Raw genomic sequence first — 12,719 nt, 5'->3', positions numbered from 1 at the left:
AAAAGAAAAAAGAAAAAGAAAAATAAAAGAAAAGAAAATAAATTAATCTATTTTTATTGAAATTACTACTTGCATTTTCCTTGTTGTTCAACAGCTTCATGATCTTCAATCCAATTTTTTTCTCTATAAATTTTCCCAATTGCTTCTAGGGATTTTTCTTTTTCTAGAGGGTTGCTTTGTTTTTTAAAGTTTCCTTTCCTTTTTATTAATTCTTATTCTTAATGAAAATTCAGGATTCTTTGTGGCTTATGTTGCTGTCCCCACACCTACTACTGCAATCTCTGAGTTTAGGTTTTTTTTGCACTCAAATATTTAACAAAATGTGTTGTAAGAATTTAGCTAATAGACGTTTTCTTATTGCCTTTTCTTTTTTAGGTTTCTTTTGTGTGAAATAGGTATTTGGTTTCTACAAAATTTCATTGAGTTTTTCTTTGTTTGGTTGCCTGTAAAAAGAACATAGGAGAATTTTTGGTCTAGGGAACAAAATCTTTAATTATCAACCCAAGAACCACAATTTAACTTGTAACATCCTAACTCCTTTTTTATTTTCTATCACTTTCTATATAGCCAAACAAGTTTTCTTTTAACAGGCAAGTTGGAGCCTTTTTGAAGAGATTTCAACTTTTGCTTCCCATTTCCTCTCATTTTTTTGGGACACAAAACTTATATTTTTCCTTGTATTATTAGTTAAAAGTCATCTTTTGTTTGGTATGTTTATAGTTTGGTGCATTTGGTAACCTCCATGAAAGCAATTTCAAATTCAGTAGCCAATTTTTTTATTCAATACTTCATTGCCCTGTTTTTCAATCTTGTGAATACTTTGATTCATGAATGTGCAGTCATCATGGGATCCTTTTATACCATAAAATCAACTTCAATTCTTGATATGCATTGTATATGGATGTCTTACAAAATATATTCATACTATAAAATGCCACTTGTTTTATGACCTTTTCTTAGGTGAATATTACTACTATACCTTATTTTTATGAAGAATTTTAGTTGTCTCAATCTTAAAGGCAAAAATAAAAAATTAATATTGATCATGCACAGACACACAATTTCAAAAATATGATTTAAATATTTGATCTCACATAATACTTTATTGAATATCTTTATGTTTGTGTATTTATTTTATTTTTATTCAAGGTTTTTGCCTTTTATGAGGAATGATAATTGATTTAAAAAGTTACAGGTCACAACATCAAATATAAAATAGTTTTCTTTGATTTATTTATTAAATGATTTAAAAACAGTTTTTTATTTGAAAAATAAAAAATTATTTTTAAATTTTATAAGGTTGGTGTTCTCTAAAAATAAGTTTGTTTTGAAAACAAAATAAAAGAAAACAATTTTTAAATAGGTAGATGTAAAGAAAATATAAAGAAATAAAACTATAAAATGCAAATAAAGTGTATGATTAGTTGAGTTGAGTGGTACTCAAAGAATCATAACAATAATTAAAAGGGAAAAGGAAAAAGGAAAAATTGTGAATGCTTGGATGAAGTCTTTTGTCCAAGACTACTAGTCTTTACTTTTAATTTTTCTATTCTTTTCCAACTAATTCCACTAAGGAAACTATATGATTTATTTAACTTAAATTTTTTTTGGAAAATTTTCATTACCTTATGTTCAATCAAATTTCAAGCACTGCCATCATGGCAAAAGGCTACCCAGATATTGCCACAAGGTATAGCTACAAATATGTGAACTGCTAAGGAGAGTTCAATTGCTTATTGCATTTTATTTTTTTTTTGTTAAAAGAAACTCTTTTTTTTTTTTCCTAATGTTAGAAGAAACTCCAACAAACCAGCAATACATCTAATGATCTGTTAAAGATGGTCTTACACCCTCTTGAAAAAAAATTATTGATTGTCTATATGCTAGTAAAAAGATTTACTACTACTCACATAATGATTCTATGCCACCTGTGATGAATTGGAATAGATGGTTCTCTTATATTCCATGGTCAATTTGTATTTTTGTTTGGCAAAATTAATTATTATAATGGTCTAGATAAAAATTTATATATGTTGCTCCCTAATACCTGTTTTTGACATATATTTGATGAACTATGTTAAAGCTTTGGTGGAGATTGGTTACAGACACTATTGAAATTTGCAAAGGGACTTGTAAATTCTGTACTAAAAAGCATAAGATTCTATATGTGGAGATTCATTTTTTATACAAAATTAGCTATCAATATACTTACTTTAGCAACCAATCCTTATTCTATTATTTTTGGGCCAAGTTCAAATTAGGCTTAGAGAGTTAAGTTTCTATCTGTAACAGATCCTTTATTAGCTTTAATTAGGTACCTTAAGTAGATATCACATTCTGGTAACATCCTTTTGTGATCAAACCACTAGTACCCATTTCTTTATTTTCCCTATGTAAATCCCTTACAACCTATCATATTTTTATTCTTGACTTATCTTCATATATAAAAAAAACCCCAAGTTAGCAGTTCCAAATTGCTTTTATGTCTATTCAGATTATAGTCAAAATACAACAGCAACCTAGTAAGAACGACAAAAGCTTGAGCAATGGACACTTGTGGGTATCTTCATACATTATTTTTATTTAATCCTTTCATCACCCCAAAATAAAATTGTTCATTTGATTTCATACTATCTCATCTTTTAGACTTTACCACAAAGGAAGTTACAAATTTGATGGGCTCTGGGACCAAATGGCATAATAACTATCCAAAAATTACAGTTAACTACTACAATAAATTTTTAAGGTTTTGTTAACTATAGATGAATCTTTCATTGCTACACAAGTTCGTTATGGGACTATTATCAAATTAGTTATTAGTGATTTTTTATTTTCTATACAAAATGGAGATAAATTGCTGAAGTTTAATGATCAATACACTATACTTGACAGCTTTTTAGGGATCTTGCACCTTGCTGTGATTCATTAATGCCACAATCCATAACTAAGAATTGCATTTAGGATGTCAAAGTTCTCTAACAGGTGGACAAGAAATTTATCCCAATTGTGGTTGATGGAGCAGTTGTTATTATTAACTACGTCCATTCACTAATCTTCTCCATTTCTTGAACATTTCTTTGGTCTTGGTGGCTGATTCTTCCCCCTCCTTTTCCATTTCTCATTCTTAGTAATCTAATGAGTGTTTCTTACTAAATTAGGATATTTTAAGTTCATACATGGGTGGTTTAAAAAAATACTGCATAGTTTTTTTGAATTATGGGTATTGCTTATTACTAAAGTGCATACGAGGGGATTAAAAAGATTAATAGTGATGATTTGTGGGAGGTTCCTTCTCAAATGGGACCAACCCAGCCTTTCAAATTAGATGTCTATATGTACATTTGTGTATGCACGCATATGCAAGGATTGAAATATCGGTACTTGGATTTTACGGATATATCGGAAATATCGGAGAAATATCGGTGGATATTTTTCATCAAATATCGGTGAGACAAAAATTATCCAAAATTGATGGGAATGCTTAAAAAAAGCCAAAGAATGATAAAATAAGCAAGAATATGCATGTTAAAGTTATTTTATAAGTATAATTGACATAAATATGGTCAAAGAAAAAAATATCGGTAAATAGTTTACGATACTTGGATTTTAAGAATAAAAAATATGAAATTTGGAATTGTACACTTAGAAAGTTAGAATTGAGTTAAGAAATATTTGATTTTATTAAATGAAAACAATTTACACATAAACATAATACATATGACATTGCAATGGTCCTTAATACCAAAATGAAGATCGATATGGTTCCATCATATTGTTATTGTTAGATGAAGGGAGCCCATCTTGTTGAAGACAATATTCATACCAGGACATGGAGTTTCGATAGTATTGATTGTATGTACGAACATGCCATGCATAAATTTCTTGAGTCCTACCAACAACTTGTCCATGGATAGGAAATCCAGGGTTTTCCCATGTGCTCGTTTGAAATCCTTGTTGTTGCAGCTGATGTGGAAGGTAGTATGGCATTTGTGTGGAAGAAGGATAGTTATACCTTTCATACTCTTCATCAGTGGAACTTGAAAGATTTTGAGGAGGTTGACCATAACTCATTGCATAAGGGGCATAAATGTTGGCTTCGTTTGATGAATCACTGAATTGAGTCTCTACACTCATCGACTCAAAACTGGCCGACAATGAGTCCTCGTTGTATGGCATCATCCTTCGTTGTCTTCCTCTATATGGCTTTCCAATGGCTCCAACACTTGGACCGGCTCTTCTAGAGCCGTGGTCTTCATCTTGAGTACAATGTGTGAAATCATCTTCACAAGTAAATCCCAATGGTTGTCCACTTTGTTGTTGTTGTCTAACATCCCCTTCATCATTTCCAGGGTCGCTACCATCATTGGTCCCCTCTCCTCTTGAACCATCATAACCGGAAGCGGAAGTATCAGTAGCACTAGGTCTACTACTATGTTCAACACTCGTGGAGTCAAAAGAAGGTCGAGAAGTGACTGCCGGCTGAGAAATTCCTTGTTGAAATGAATCTCTCGTGTCTTGGCTGAAACTATCAGTATGAACTTCTTCGGATAACACTCGATCAACATCAACACCTGCTTCTCGGACATGTGCGGCAATTCGTGGGTCGGGATTTCCATCTTCATCATCTAAATGAAGAGGTCTAACCCATTGAAACAATTGGTTATCTTCTTCTTCACCAACCTCAGTTGCAATGTCAAGTAAATCGAGGTAATCTTTCTCTGCAACTTTGTCTTGTTCTGCTTCCATGTCACGTATCTTTAGTTTCATGTTATAATAACAGAAAACTAATTGTTGGAGCATCGGGTAAGCAAGCCGATTTCTTTGTTTTGTATGAATTAAGGCAAACGTGCTCCAATTTCTCTCACAAGCTGAAGATGATGCAGTTTGCGATAAAACCTTGATGGCCAACCTTCTTAATGTAGGAGCGTGATGTCCATACATGAACCACCATTCAGCTACAACCAAATAAATGATATCAATACTTATATTGGAAAGTTACAATAATATGCTAATGAAATGAATTATTATTTCACAAATAATACTCACCGGGAACCATTTCTGACCTCGAAGCAATCGCTGCTCGATCACCGAATCCTCTTTTTGCATCTCGGAATAGTATAATCTACATATTAAATAATTGAAAGTGAAAAAGTTGAGTAAATGAAATTCAATTATTTAATTTATATTATAACTCTAATAATTTACCTCATTTCCAAATTGACTAAGACCTTCTGATGTAGGATCTAATTTCGCAAAGACTTCATGAACAGCTTGAAGTAGATCAGGATCAGTACCAACTCCACGTTTATATTGAAATCTTGGATTAAGAAAGAATGCTACAATAGTAAAGTAGAAATGTAAAATTAGAATGTTATGAAAGAAACATATTAAATACCAATAAATTTCAAAGATGAATAATACTTACCTGCTGCATGAAGAGGATGTTTAAGAGTTCTATCCCAACGATCTGCAATTATTTCTAACACCCATTCTTTAGCATTAAGTCGAATGAGGTTCTCTTTCATAACTCGAATCAATTCGTACACAAATGGCATTGTAGGAACAACTTCTGAATCGACAATGCGAAGAACTGTGTATAGCGCCTCATATATTGACACTAACTTTCCCACTCTTTCCCAGTACGCATGGTCAAACATAAGTGATTCAACCTCTTTGCCGATTAATGTGCGACTTAAGTTGTGTTGTGCCCATTCATCACTGATAAACACTTTCTTCAAGTTTGCTTTCTTTTTCAAAAGACTGTCAAGGGCTATATAATTGGTTGCAAATCTTGTTGCTCCAGGACGAACTATGTCTCCACCACACACCTTCCGCATCTGTGCAAGCAACCAACTATGGTTATAAATGAAATTGGTTATCTTTCGAGCCTTTGTAATCAGATCTGCAACACTCATCCTTTTACCGATGTCTTCGAACATTAAGTCGATGCAATGTGCTGCACACGGAGTCCAATAAAGATTGTATTTCTTCATTAACAACTTCCCCGCCTTCACGAATGCCGACCCATTATCTGTAACTATTTGGACCACATTTTGTTTGCCAACTTCCTTGATCACATCCTTCAACAAACCATATATGTATTTGTTGTCCTTTATATTATTTGATGCATCAACGGATTTGAGGAAGATTGTGCTACCTTTTGAATATACCATGAAATTAATTATGCTTAATTTCGTGGGCCCAGTCCATCCGTCAGACATAATCGTGCATCCATAAGTCTTCCACTTTTCTCTTTGAATATTGACATAAGCTTCCATGTCTTTGTACTCCATATCCAAATACTTGTGTTTGATTTCATAAGGAGACGGCGGTTCTATACCCATACCTACCATCCATATATAATTAAAACATATAAGAACATTTGTGTCAATCATACTATATAAATAGTAATGATATTGTTCAAATAAATACAAATTTTAAAATTATAGTAATTACCTGCTTGTTGTGCACCAACAATCATGTTCTTGAAGTGGTGAGAGTCTGCTTTACTTGGCGGAACACTCTCATATATGAAGAACTTACTGATCAAACGTCCCATGGTTTCCTTGATGGCACCACCTTTGAAAAGATTTTTCACAGTTTTCTGTCTTGCTGCTGAAGATTTGTACAATGAGGGTGCATCAGGCAGTGATGCATCTGAATATCGAACACTTTGCGATTTTCGCATTTGCCTTGTTGTTGGATTGGTTGGATGTGAAGACTCGCCTATTATAATTATTAAAATTAAACATATATGTTAATTTAATATTATTGATAAAGTTGATAAGAAACAGTAATAATTCAAATTAATATTATACCTGTTTTTCTTTTGCCTTTTATAAAATGTTCTTGTTGTTGTCGATTCCATTCAGCAGCTTTTGATGCTCGAACCGCCTCTCTATAAGCATGTCGCTCATCAGGGTGCATATCAGCCGGATACATATACACATCATCATCTCCATCATCATCATCATCACCACCACCACCACCACCACCACCATCACCACCACCATCACCACCAAGGTTCTCCTCATCGTCCTCATCAATTAAATGCCTATGTCTTCTTCCCATTGTGTCTCGCAGTTCTGCTCGAATCTCTTCTATATCAACAGTTTTCTTCGCTTTTGCCTTATTTCTTTGCTCTATAAGTCGTCTTATTTCTTGTTTCACTTCTGGAGGCACGTTAGGACACTTTTTTGTATTTGAATTAGGGTCTGTATGTGATAGGTGAAATTTAAAACGAGTAATCCCACCACTCTTTATTGCCAACCCACAGTAATTGCATATTGTTCCATTTTTGTTCCCTTCCATAGGTGTACAATATTTCCAACAAGGATCTCGACCCATGGTACCGCTTTCACTAGCCATTTTCTAAAATTGAATTATGAAACTAATATCAAATTTAAAATTATTAAAGATAAAACATGTAAGAAATTTAATATGCATGAAATTGATAAGAACTAATAAAAATTGAAATTAAAATTGAATTATGCATATATGAAATAGATAAACATTACAATAAAATTTTGATAAGAATTAAAATAAATTAAATTTGCATATTCATGAAATTGATAAGAATCACTACTAATAAAAATTAAAATTAAAAATGAATTATGCATATATGAAATAGATAAACATTACAATAAAATTTTGATAAGAATTAAATTAAATTAAAATAAATTAAATTTGCATATTCATGAAATTGATAAGAATCATTACTAATAAAAATTAAAATTGAATTATGCATATATGAAATAGATAAACATTACAATTACATTTCCATATGAATTAGAAAATATCAATTAAACTATATATAACAAATAAAATTGAATTATGCATAATAAAATAAATTTTATGAAAGGTAAGACATACCTTAATTAGCCTTGACTTGGAGTTAATCCCCTTCACCACCAAATTTTCAAAATAAAAAAATTTTGCTAGACCATATAAGAATTTTGATGTATGAAATGAAATGGAATGTGGGTATTTATAGGAATTTTTTTTGGTCAAACTAGCCGTTGGATGGTCAAACTAGCCGTTATAAATTAATTTTAACCGTTGGATCAAAATTTGGTTCAAATTTCACCATTAGATCTTCATATAACCGTTGGAAACACTCCATAGCCCTTGGATAAAGTCAAGATTGATTTTCCACCATTGGATCACAAATCTGACCGTTGGAGGCCTTTACATACACGGGTGAAATCTGGGCCATCAGATCCTCAAAAATTCAAAATTGGCCGTCAGATCAAAACCAGGGAATCTTCAAAAAATCGCCGATTTATCGCGATTTTATCGGCAAAAAATCGCCGATTTTACCGATTAATCGCCGATTTTTCCCTGTCCTCTGCCGTCTTCGCCGCGCGTGGCTTCACTCGCCGATGTTTCGCCGATTTTTCGGTCCTCCACCGATATTTCGCCGATATATCGGCGATTTTGCCGATTTTTGGTCGATTTTTCCGTCGATCGATAATCGGTGCCGATTATCGTTTCGATGCCGCCCGATAACCGATATTTCTCCGAAATATCGGCGACATTTTTCGATTTTTCAATCCATGCGCATATGCAATGGACATGTCCATGGCACACACCCTTGGGGATTCCTTTGCAAGCATTAGTCTTACTATGACCAATAGTTTTACTCTTTTGTTTATATTTCATACCTTGTGACTTTCTTTATTGACAGTTTCCTAAACATACGTTGTACTGCACATATTGATAGACACACTTCCAAGTGACCCTTTACTAATTAATCCTATATCCTTAAGGAACTGAAAAAAGCACACTTCTAATTTTAGTCTAAAAACTAAAATCAATGATTATATTTTTCTTTATATATCTTGCATTTTATTGTAATTCATGGACAAACCATAACATTAATGTGTGGATCCTTGTGGAGACATCTTTTCATTGTACAACTCTTTTTTTTTTGTTCTTTGGAATATAGGTAGTGTGTTAATTTTTAATTTTTAGGCATCTTTAAGGAATTTTAGAATATAGTTATCTTGTGAATAAAGGTAAATATGTCAATCTTTATTTTTTATTTTTTTAATTCACCTCTCTTTAAACATGAATTGAATAACTTTACATGGGTGAGCTACATAAACAATCTTTTTTAATTTTTAAGGCATCCTATAATATAACTATTTTGTGAAAAGGTAAAACTATCAATTTTTATTTTTATTTTTTTTAATTAACCTCTTTTACTTTATATTACCCTAATGTTATTAATAACCTCTTTGAAGCAAGAGCCTAATGAAGAAGACTTTGATGGGCAATGATGCCAATGACAAGGTAAATGAAGATTTAATTTTCTTCACTATCAACATAGTAGAAATCATTATAAAATAGATCTTTTCAATAATTAAGGGAACTAAGACATATTCATGTGGTTGTACACTTAATAATTGAGGTAATTATCTTACGTAGTAGTAGTATTTTTTAACACTAATAATTTATTTACTCTAGTAAAAATTCTTACTTTTGACCCAATAAGAAGAATATTAGTATGTTTGTTTTATTGCTTTACTTGAACAAAAGCTAATTAACATGCTGGATTATTTTCTATTCTTATATTTTTTTTGTTTCAATTATATTGGTTGTTATATGTATAATTTAAAAGTTTTATATTCCTTTTTTTTTTTTATAGCTTGCGAAGGAAATTGGCTTACAAGAAGAAAAGAAATCATTACAATGAAGCGATGTTGAAAATCATGAAGATGATATCATTTAAATCATTAGGGGGTTTAGCTAGGCTTTTATTGATAATGGTTTCTTTTTGTAGTCATTGCACTGATATTTGTTCTTATATTGGATTTAAAAATTCTCATTGAAATATTTTGATCTAATGAACAAATTTATAATTTGTATATAAGTAATTATACTAATTATTCAAACTAACCCATTTTATATTAATATTTGGAGATATTTAATTTGTACAATTCAATTTAATTTTATGATTTATAATTGCTTTTGCTTTTATTTAATTATATAGGAAATTCATTATTTTAAAAACATAATAGCAATATTATTGTTAAAATAAAATGCTTAAAGATGACGCTTCTATAAAGTGTCATTATTAACATAAACCAAAGATGTCGCTTTTAAAAGTGTCATTGAAAAAATAATCCAAAGATGACGCCCGTATGATTGTCAACAATGACAATCTTATAAAAATTATTTTAGTAAAAATATTAAAAGATGGCGCATTTATAAGTGTCATCATTAACGTTGTTCAAAGATGACACTTCTTTAAGTGTCATTGAAAGTATAAATCAAAGATGGCGCTTCCTAGAAGCATCATTATTGACTAAAACATATAATGACAAGGGAGAAGAGGATGTTTTAGAGAAGTGTCATCTTATACTTTTCTTGACGCTTAAAAAGCGTCATTGATTCCATTTTTTCTTGTAGTATATCCATATGGAAAGTTCACACCCCTTGATTCCTTGGACACAATCCATCGTTGAGGTGGTGATGAACCCAAATCAAGATGTGCTTGATAATGGAGGTTGTAGGCTTTTTTAAAGTCCTCTCCACTTAATCTTTTGGAATAAGAAATTTTATTAAAAATAGTAATTCCTTTAAGTGTGTAACCATTATCCTTTACATCAATGCCACCAAGTAAAGAACTCCACTATTGGAGTGGTTGCTCCAACTATAGACATGTATAGCCTTGTTCATATGGAAACTCCATATCCCTTGGACAAACCCATTGTTGAGGTGGTGATGAACCCAAAACAAGATGTGCCTGATAATGGAGGTCGTTGTAGGCTTTGTTAAGGTTCTCTGCACTAAATCTTTTAAAATAAGAACTTTGGTTTAAAATAGTAACCTTTAACAGATAAAACATTCTCTATGAAAATTTGCCTAAAAATTTTTATTTACTAAATATTGGAACTTTAATGTAAAAGGAAAAGGGATTTTGAAAAATTAAAGTTCTCTATGAGAGCACCTTATTTTTTAAGATAAACTCTTCAAATTTTCAAATAAAATTCTCCTTTTCAATATATTATTTCCAATTTAAATAAACACTATAATTTGGAATATAGTTTTAAAATATTTTATTCTCATTAATTACTATAATTAAAAAAAAAGACCATTTTGGCAACCTTTTTTATTATAAATTGTCTATCGCGAATTTTCCAAAAACATACTTATTATCCTAAATTGAATCTTATGCAAATAAGGAAAACAAAAGTTATTTTATAAAGATTTAGAGAAATGAGAGCTCTTTTTTAAAATTAAAAATTTATTCTTAAAGATCTCAAAAATTTGAGAAGATTTTAAATAAATTAAAATCCCTAAGAATCAAATTTTAAAAAGGAAAAGATTCTCTTAATATATTTTTTCCCATAAAATCTATTAACTTTTCATATTCCAATTTAAATAAGTATCCTATTTTGAAAAAATACAAGAAAAGTTATTTATTTATTAAGAATACCAAAATATCCATTTTATGTCATAAAATAATAAAGGAAATAATATAAATTATTTCTCATTCACTTAGGGATCTTATTGAATTATTTGGTAATAAAATCTAGAATTAAAATATCAAAATGACCATACAACCAAAAATTAGGGTTAATGAAAAAATAAAACCCTAATCTATTACAAAAATCCTCACAATACCAATTCTACCCCTATTGCTCCTCCCTACCACTTGCAGTGCATGAACATTAGACGTGACCACTCAGGCACTTGAGCATTAAAAGGGACCACCTAAGTGTATATCTAAGTTCTCGAATGTTGTCGCCATGGCTGTAAATCCAAGAGCAATTCCATCTCTTTTTCAACTATCTCTCTATAAAAAATCTTTCCCTTTTCTATTGGAAACTCCACAAAGAAGATGTTATAATGGTTCAAAATGCTTCCAATCTCCTCTAGGGTTACATAGATGAGCCAAAAATTGAACTTTTATAAAAGAAAGTAAAAGATCCTATACTCATTCAAACTAGAGTTTACATCCCATCTAATAAAATAAAACTTGATTTTTAGAGTCAAAGAAAAATCCAATACCTCTTGTATAAGCCATCTATGAGAACAAGAAAGCAAACATTTTGCAATATAACCCATTAATAACATATCTAAATAAACATGCGTTCATCATTAAGGCTATGAGCTGAATAAAATAACCTTACAAAATAGAGTTAGTGCACCTTAGAATAGATCTAGCATGCAAAAACCTAATCCAAAGCTCTAATACTAGTTAATGGGAACCTCAAATTACTTTGTTCCATGACCCTGAATCTCGCAAGGTGCATGCAACTATTCCTAGCTTTTTCTAGATCTAACTCAATGGGAAAATATTAAAACAAAACCATAATGATCATAAATCAATCTAGAGATTAGATGTCATACCTATGATCTAAATGTTCCTAGATCAAATTTAATCCAATGAAATAAACTATGATGGCATCATAGATCATGTAGACCCATAGATCTTCTACTTTATCACTCTTTTCACATATCTTTGGCATAAGATAAGGAAAGACTTCTCTAGAGGGAGGCTAGGTATTTCTTTTCCAAAGTTTGGAATACAAGGATGCAAAAAGTGAAACCCTAAACCTTTAAGGGGATTTATATAGGGTTCCATGTGGGCTTAAGTGACTTTAGCCCAAATTAGGCTTAGGTCACTTAATCAAGTCCATTTTAGTTCTAATTAATTAATTCATTCATTTTATTATACTTCGATTAATTAATTAGTTAAATCCAAAAAG

At 31.0% G+C, this 12,719-nt stretch overlaps 1 protein-coding gene and 1 long non-coding RNA gene across 2 annotated transcripts; one reads left to right on the top strand and one right to left on the bottom strand.

The window, feature by feature from the left end:
• Positions 1-3,889: 3,889 nt before the first annotated feature.
• LOC104879332 (uncharacterized) lies at positions 3,890-7,630 on the bottom strand. The gene is made up of 7 exons (XM_019219859.2): positions 6,819-7,630; positions 6,457-6,726; positions 5,426-6,346; positions 5,206-5,336; positions 5,047-5,122; positions 4,013-4,955; positions 3,890-3,899 (listed from the first exon to the last, which is right to left on the bottom strand). Exons 1-7 carry the CDS (start codon positions 7,366-7,368, stop codon positions 3,890-3,892), a joined length of 2,901 nt encoding a protein of 966 aa, XP_019075404.2. The 5' UTR covers positions 7,369-7,630.
• A 934-nt stretch (positions 7,631-8,564) lies between these two features.
• Positions 8,565-9,896, top strand: LOC109122647 (uncharacterized). The gene is made up of 2 exons (XR_002030086.2): positions 8,565-9,294; positions 9,650-9,896. It is a non-coding gene; the product is annotated as an uncharacterized LOC109122647 (long non-coding RNA).
• The last annotated feature ends 2,823 nt before the right edge of the window (positions 9,897-12,719 follow it).

Source organism: Vitis vinifera, chromosome 5, assembly GCF_030704535.1.
Source record: "Vitis vinifera cultivar Pinot Noir 40024 chromosome 5, ASM3070453v1".
NCBI lineage: Eukaryota > Viridiplantae > Streptophyta > Magnoliopsida > Vitales > Vitaceae > Vitis > Vitis vinifera.
This window is presented reverse-complemented; position numbering and strand designations above follow the sequence as displayed.

Excerpts from the sequence above, each read along its gene's own strand:
- LOC104879332 (XM_019219859.2), bottom strand. The coding sequence starts at position 7,368 with ATGGCTAGTGAAAGCGGTACCATGGGTCGAGATCCTTGTTGGAAATAT. Across the intron at positions 5,337-5,425 it reads ACATCCTCTTCATGCAGCAG|CATTCTTTCTTAATCCAAGA; the intron begins GTAAGTATTATT and ends TTACTATTGTAG. Across the intron at positions 5,123-5,205 it reads TTAGTCAATTTGGAAATGAG|ATTATACTATTCCGAGATGC; the intron begins GTAAATTATTAG and ends TTTAATATGTAG.